Source organism: Mustela putorius, unplaced genomic scaffold (genome assembly GCF_011764305.1).
Source record: "Mustela putorius furo isolate JIRA1106 unplaced genomic scaffold, ASM1176430v1.1 tig00000127_pilon_pilon_pilon, whole genome shotgun sequence".
Taxonomy (NCBI): Eukaryota; Metazoa; Chordata; class Mammalia; order Carnivora; family Mustelidae; genus Mustela; species Mustela putorius.
Genome location: NW_025421288.1, coordinates 10818032 through 10824031, shown reverse-complemented (window position 1 = coordinate 10824031; position 6000 = coordinate 10818032). Strand labels below are relative to the sequence as shown.

Genomic DNA, 6000 nt, shown 5'->3' with positions numbered 1-6000 from the left:
CCTCGCCTCGGCTTCTCACCTCCTGCTCCGGGCCATCAGCCACCACCAAGCGTTCCCTAAAGCCTGTGAGCTGCTGGGACAGCTGACCTCTCCCTCCTCCCAGACACACCTGGGCGGGCACCACCTGTGGCTCCCAAGGGTGCTGGGTGTGGCTGCTCTTCTGTGTCCTTTGGTGGCCTGCCCAGGCCCTCCCCTCTCTCCCTGGGGCAGGGTCGCTTCCTCTCAAGGCTCACACGTCTGTCTCCAGGCCTCCAACATTCCACAGCCCATTCGATGTCTCCCCTTGGCAGCTTCACGGCGCCCAAAACTCACCACAGCCCAACTTGGGATCCTGACCCTAACCTCGCTCTTTCTCTGGGTCCTCCAGCTGGAAAAGGGCCCCTGCCCAAGTCGCTGCAGAAAGCAAGCTGACAGTCCCTAAGGGTTCCCTCCCTCTCTGCCCCCTAGCCAGTGAGCTCCAGGCACCCGTGAGTCTACTGATGACACACACCTCGAGTCTGCCCGTTGGCCACCGTGTCTCCCGACGGCCTCACCAGCCCCGGCTCCCTGAGGGCAAACATCTGCCTTCCGTCCCAGGGTCTGCTCAGAAATGGGGGCGGACTGACTACCTGGGTCACTGTCCTGCTTGAAAGGGGATCTTTGAGCCCTCGACAGTCCGACCTACCTCTGCTCCCACGGCCCTTCCCCTGTGCCCTTCACTGCATCGGGCACGGAGCTCTGTGGTCTGCAGGGCCTTTTCCCGTTGTTTGTCCAATCTGTCCCTCTGCAGCAGTTCAGAAGGGGCAGAAGAGGCTCAGAGAAAGAGGAGCCTCGCCAGGGTCCCACGGCACAACGGAACAGGTCGTCCCCCAGAGTAACCAGCACCCCTGGCTCCAGCCCTACACCACCACTCTGCCCACCTTCCCTCCGCCAGCGCCCCGCCCCCGCCCTGACCGAGCGGGGCCTCGGGACCCTCCTTTCACTCAGCAGCTGCCCTGCCCGCCACCGCTCTTGGCCTCAGCTCAGCACAGGGAAAGCAGGCGGATGGACAGGAAGGTGGCCACGGAGCCCTGGACGCAGGCTGGGACAGACACGGGTGTTCCCTTTTATTATTAATTTTTTAATAAATTTAAGAACAGCTCTATCTTCTCTCCCCCCCCCCAGAGCAACTAAAACCAACTAAAAGGGGGCGTGGCCTGGGGGGCAGAGGGCGCTAGGAGTCATAGTCCTCTTCGTCCTCTGCGTCAGGCGCCGAGGGGCCCGGGGGGGCTGGGGGCAGAGGCAGAGTCGAGGTGAAAGGCATGAAGGGTGTCGGGGGGCTGCAGGGCAGAAAGCAGGAGAGAAAGATCAGGCCCCTCTCTGGTGCCCATTTCTGCCCACCGAGCCCTGCCTCACCCCCGCCAGCACGGAGCCGGTGGCCCTGTGTACCAGGGGGTGGCCAAGCCCAGAGAAGGGAAGGACCTAGAACAGGTCACATGCTCAGTGGGGCTGGATGCGGGTCAGGGAGGAGACCTTCTGAGAGCAGTCTCCTGCATTTAAGCCCTCCTCAGTTCCTCCCCTCCTGTCCTCCAGATCTGCCACGAGGACAAAAAGGACATGTCAGCCTTATGGAGTCCGCTAGTCCCCCTCTCTTGCCCCTGAGGTGCTTACCTCTGAAAGTGGGCAGGGGGATGGCTGGCCTGGGCTGGAGCCTGTGATGTCTCCTCTTCCCCATCCGTGTCTGTGTCGTCAGAGTCATCCTGGGAGCAAGGCAAGGGGCAGAGATGACAAGAAAAGCACGAGCTCATCCCTAGAGAGCCTAGACCCTCGGGAGTGGCAAGGACAGAAGACTGAGCTCCAACAGCCTAACCTTTACCGGCCCAGTTTACAAGAGAGTCCAAGTGAGGACGGGACCAGGTGTCCAGCCAACAAGGCCTGACAGAAGACCGCCCTCTCCACACCACAGGGTAGGGCAGGGGGCTGGGGGAGCCTCACTCACCTCCTGCTCCGAGTCCGTCCCTGACAGCTTCTTGTCCTTGCTTTTGCTCCCCATCCCACCATTCTTCCGGCCACCGCTGCCAGGCTTCCGGCCCCTTCGGGAAGGGACAGTCCATCTGCCCAGAGATCTCAGCACTCCCTGACCACCCCCCAACCACCCCCAACCCGGGTGGCCTTGGCCTTCCTTGCCTGAGCCCCTGGCCCTGGCTCCCCACCTGCGGGTACCCTTGTCCCCGTCCATGTGGTTGTCTTCCCCATCTCCCTGCATGTCAGGCACAGAGGCCACCAGGTCCTTCAAGAAGTCAAACTGCTGCTCCAGCTCAATGCACTGCTTCCTGGAAGCGGTGGAGAGAAGATGGCATTCAGGGGGGGCCCCAGATATCTGGGCCCTCAGCAAGAAGGGACAGTAAGGGTCTTTGGATGTCAGGAGAACGGAGCCTGGAAAACCTCCACCCCATCTCCACTAAGGGACCTTCCCATTAGGCTAGAGCGCCCAGCCCATCCTCCCCCAGTTCAAACCCACCAGTGTCTGAGGCACTGCTGGTCTCTCAGCAGCCTCCCACCTCCCCTAAGTGTGTGACCTCCTGGGGCAGGGTCCCACTGGGCCCGACCAGCTCCGGGCCACTCACAGGTGGGATGTGGTCATGGTCTTGGCATTTCGGGACTGGGTCACCTGGCAAGCCTTCTTCAACAGGGACTCCAGGAACAGCTCAAGCGCCCGCGCTGAGGAGCGTCAAGGAGAATACGGGTGGGGGATCCCCAGCCTAAAGAAGGCGACCCCGGGCTTCCTCCCTACCCCACGTCCCTCAACCTGGCCAGGCCCCGACAGGATACAGATGATGACAGGCACCGCCGCTGCCACCTTCCCGATCTCTTCGTCAGTTTGCATGATCTTCTTGATCCGCGCCTGGGAAGGGGGCAGAAAACTCGGACCCTGTCACCTCGGTCCCAGAAAGGGGTGCTGGGGCGGGGGGATGAGAGAGGGTATCCGGGAGAAAGGGGGCGGGGGCCCCCGACGCCGGGAGAGCACGGAAGGGGGCGGGGCGTCCGTGTCCCCGAACACCGCGACGCGCCCGCCCCCCCACCCAGCCCGGCTTGGGCCCGAGCCTCCCGGGAGCCCGGCCTGCTCCTCCCGGGCCTGGCCACGTGCTCACCGGCGGGAACCGCGCGTTATACTTTTTCTTCTTGCTCGGCATCTCAGGGCCTCTCTCGCCGCACCGGGCCCAGCGCCGCCGTCCGCAGCTTCCCGGCCCCCGGGCCTGCTCGCCGCCCGCCTGTCGCGGTTCCCCCGGGTCCTGGTGCCGCCTGCTCCGCCCCCGCCGCTCCCCACGAGGTCCTAGCGCCGCCGGTCAGCACGCCGCTCTCAGGGCCGGAGAGCCCTCCCCTTGGAGCCTCCCCGGCGGTGCGCGACGATCCCGGACCGGACCGCCACTCCCGCCGGCCCCCCAAGCTTAGGAGAACGAACGTTAGCCCCGCCCCCAGACCCCGGCCCCGCCCCCGGGGTCAGCCCCTCCCCACTCAGGCCCCGCCCCGCGGCGCGGCCGACCGGCCCGGTGGCCCCGCCCCGTGCTGCGCTTGTCTATAAAGTTGTTGTTGAGACGGCGGGCGCTAAGATGGCGGCGGCGGCGGCCGTGGCGGGGGCGGGGCGCGGCGGTGGCGGCGGTGGCGGTGGCGGCGGCGGCAGCGGCGGCGGCGCAGAGCCCCGGCAGGAGCGGAACAGGGCGCGGGGCTGGGCCGGCGCCGAGCGCGGCGAAGGCCGAAGGTGACGGCGGGGCTGCGGGACGGGGCAGGGCTGGGCGGGGGCGCGGCTCAGGATGTGGGCGCTAATGGCGGCGGGCGCGGCTGGCCCGAAGCTGGCGCTCTCCTAGGCTCTAACAAGCCTGGGTTCCAGTCCGGCTACCGCCCCATTGGCCTTGGACCGGGCACTGCTCTTTCTGGGCCTCAGCCTGCTTGTCTTCAGGTGGACCCGACAGCGCCATCCTCGAGGGTCTGGCCCTACTGGGCCTTACTCGATGCTGCGCGAACGTGCGCTTCTTTGCTTCCCTTCGTTAAATCCCGGTGCTCTGGATTCCTGCCAGTTATTGGCAGGGCCAGGAGGTGTAGCTGGGCTGTTTGCTTCCCTACCTGAATTCACATTTCGGCCCTGTCACTCACTGCAGGTGTGACCTTGGGTAAGTCCCTTCTCTCTGAGCCTCAGTTTTTGGTCTGTGCATCAGGGAGAGTGATAATGAGCTGAGCAACAGCCTTTATGGAGCCCTTATTCCGCCTCGGGTGTTTAAGGCTCGACAGCTCTAGGGGACAGAAGAGCTGTCAGCTGTAGAGATGAGGCAACTGAGGCATGGGACCTTAAATCTCGCCCAAGGCCACAGAGTTTAGCTCATTGGCCTCACCTGCTAGGGCCCAGCCAAGCTGTAGATGTGTCCTGGGCCTGCCCTAACTCGGTTCCTCCATAGCAGGATGGAGCCTGGTGAAGAGATGGAGGAGGAAGACTCTCCAGGCGGCCGTGAGGATGGCTTCACTGCTGAGCACCTGGCCGCGGAGGCCATGGCAGCGGACATGGACCCCTGGCTGGTGTTTGATGCCCGCACCACACCTGCCGCCGAGCTGGATGCGTGGTTGGCCAAGTACCCACCCTCCCAAGTTACTCGCTATGGAGACCCTGGCTCGCCCAACTCTGAGCCTGTGGGCTGGATTGCGGCATATGGGCAGGGCTACGTCCCCAACTCCGGTGATGTGCAGGGCCTGCAGGCAGCCTGGGAAGCTCTGCAGACCAGTGGGCGGCCCATCACACCGAGCACCCTACGCCAGCTGGCCATCACCCATCACGTGCTCTCTGGCAAGTGGCTGATACACCTGGCACCTGGCTTCAAGCTGGACCACGCCTGGGCCGGCATTGCTCGGGCTGTGGTGGAGGGCCGGCTTCAGGTGGCCAAGGTGAGCCCACGGGCCAGGGAGGGGGGGCGCCAAGTCATCTGTGTTTACACGGATGACTTCACGGACCGCTTGGGTGTGCTAGAGGCGGATGCGGCCATCCGTGCGGCAGGCATCAAGTGTCTGCTCACCTACAAGCCTGATGTCTACACCTACCTGGGCATCTACCGAGCCAACCGCTGGCACCTCTGCCCCACACTCTACGAGAGTCGTTTTCAGTTGGGGGGCAGTACCCGTGGCTCCCGTGTGCTGGACCGCGCCAACAATGTGGAACTGACCTAATTCGGCCGGTCAGGGGAGACCACCTTCTGCCCCCTTCGTCCCCCCTCCCTGCTAGGGATGGATTCTCCCGTCTTCCTCCTCTTTGTCCCACGGAATTTGAGCCCCCCAGCTCTGAGGACTGCGTCAGTCAGTCGGCCAACCGGAAACTGCCTGCATCTTCCATTCCCTTGAACTCGTGCCCTCTGTTCAGGGCTGACTCAAGTCCCCACCAGCTGGAGGCTCTGGCTCCCTGAGGGCCGGACCCTCAGCTCTTTTCACTGCTGCTTCCCTCTGTCATCCAGGACCGCAGACTGGGTACAGATTCCCGGGAGGAGAGCCTGCCCCGGCCACCCTCATCCCCGGCTGTACCTCTCCTTCTGAAACCTTTCCTTCTCCTCCCTCACAAGAGACAAAAATGAGTGCTTCCGGTCCCTCTTGGAGCCTTCACAGTCCAGGGGGCAAAGGCCCTGCAGGCCTAAGCATGCTATCTCGGGGGGGTACTGGGGGGGTTGGGTAATTGTACCCACTCAGCCCTTGGCAGAGAGAGATGCCAGGGCCATGGACATGGGGCGCGCCCCTCCCCTGCCACCTCACAGCCTGCACCACCTTCCTTCCTTCTTTCCTTCCTTCCTTTACTACTTTGACATGTGCCTGCTCCTGGCATTTCAATAAAACCCAGTTTGGGTCCGTGTCTTGAGTGTTTTTTAAAATACTGGTTGCCGGGGCGCCTGGGTGGCTCAGTGGATTAAGCCGCTGCCTTCGGCTCGGGTCATGATCTCAGGGTCCTGGGATCGAGTCCCGCATCGGGCTCTCTGCTCAGCAGGGAGCCTGCTTCCCTCTCTCTCTCTCTCT

At 63.8% G+C, this 6000-nt stretch overlaps 2 protein-coding genes across 5 annotated transcripts; one reads left to right on the top strand and one right to left on the bottom strand.

Moving 5' to 3' along the window:
* Positions 1–1061: 1061 nt before the first annotated feature.
* DRAP1 (DR1 associated protein 1) lies at positions 1062–3435 on the bottom strand. Of its 2 annotated transcripts, none has more exons than XM_045065208.1 (7): positions 3111–3435; positions 2791–2863; positions 2586–2679; positions 2172–2291; positions 1958–2072; positions 1630–1718; positions 1062–1298 (listed from the first exon to the last, which is right to left on the bottom strand). In XM_045065208.1, exons 1-7 carry the CDS (start codon positions 3150–3152, stop codon positions 1193–1195), a joined length of 639 nt encoding a protein of 212 aa, XP_044921143.1. In that variant the 5' UTR covers positions 3153–3435; the 3' UTR covers positions 1062–1192. The 2 variants fall into 2 exon arrangements, with proteins under 2 accessions (XP_044921143.1, XP_044921147.1); XM_045065212.1 differs by having other exon boundaries at positions 1958–2051; positions 3111–3433.
* Positions 3436–3554: 119 nt separating this feature from the next.
* On the top strand, positions 3555–5839 carry CUNH11orf68 (chromosome unknown C11orf68 homolog). 3 transcript variants are annotated; one of them, XM_045065201.1, is made up of 2 exons: positions 3555–3718; positions 4413–5839. In XM_045065201.1, the coding sequence occupies exons 1-2, from the start codon at positions 3570–3572 to the stop codon at positions 5167–5169; spliced, it is 906 nt and encodes a 301-aa protein (XP_044921136.1). In that variant the 5' UTR covers positions 3555–3569; the 3' UTR covers positions 5170–5839. The 3 variants fall into 3 exon arrangements, with proteins under 3 accessions (XP_044921136.1, XP_044921131.1, XP_004770051.1); XM_045065196.1 differs by having other exon boundaries at positions 4410–5839; XM_004769994.2 differs by lacking the exon at positions 3555–3718 and adding an exon at positions 3771–4127 and having other exon boundaries at positions 4410–5839.
* The last annotated feature ends 161 nt before the right edge of the window (positions 5840–6000 follow it).

Bases quoted from the DNA above. Each gene is read 5' to 3' on its own strand.
- DRAP1 (XM_045065208.1), bottom strand. From the start codon at position 3,152: ATGCCGAGCAAGAAGAAAAAGTATAACGCGCGGTTCCCGCCG. The intron at 2,073-2,171 runs GTGGGGAGCCAG...ATCTCTGGGCAG, and splicing joins GGGGACAAGGGTACCCGCAG to ATGGACTGTCCCTTCCCGAA. The intron at 1,299-1,629 runs GTAAGCACCTCA...TCTGCCCTGCAG, and splicing joins CCCCCTGCCCACTTTCAGAG to CCCCCCGACACCCTTCATGC.
- CUNH11orf68 (XM_045065196.1), top strand. From the start codon at position 3,570: ATGGCGGCGGCGGCGGCCGTGGCGGGGGCGGGGCGCGGCGGTGGCGGC. The intron at 3,719-4,409 runs GTGACGGCGGGG...GTTCCTCCATAG, and splicing joins GAGCGCGGCGAAGGCCGAAG to CAGGATGGAGCCTGGTGAAG.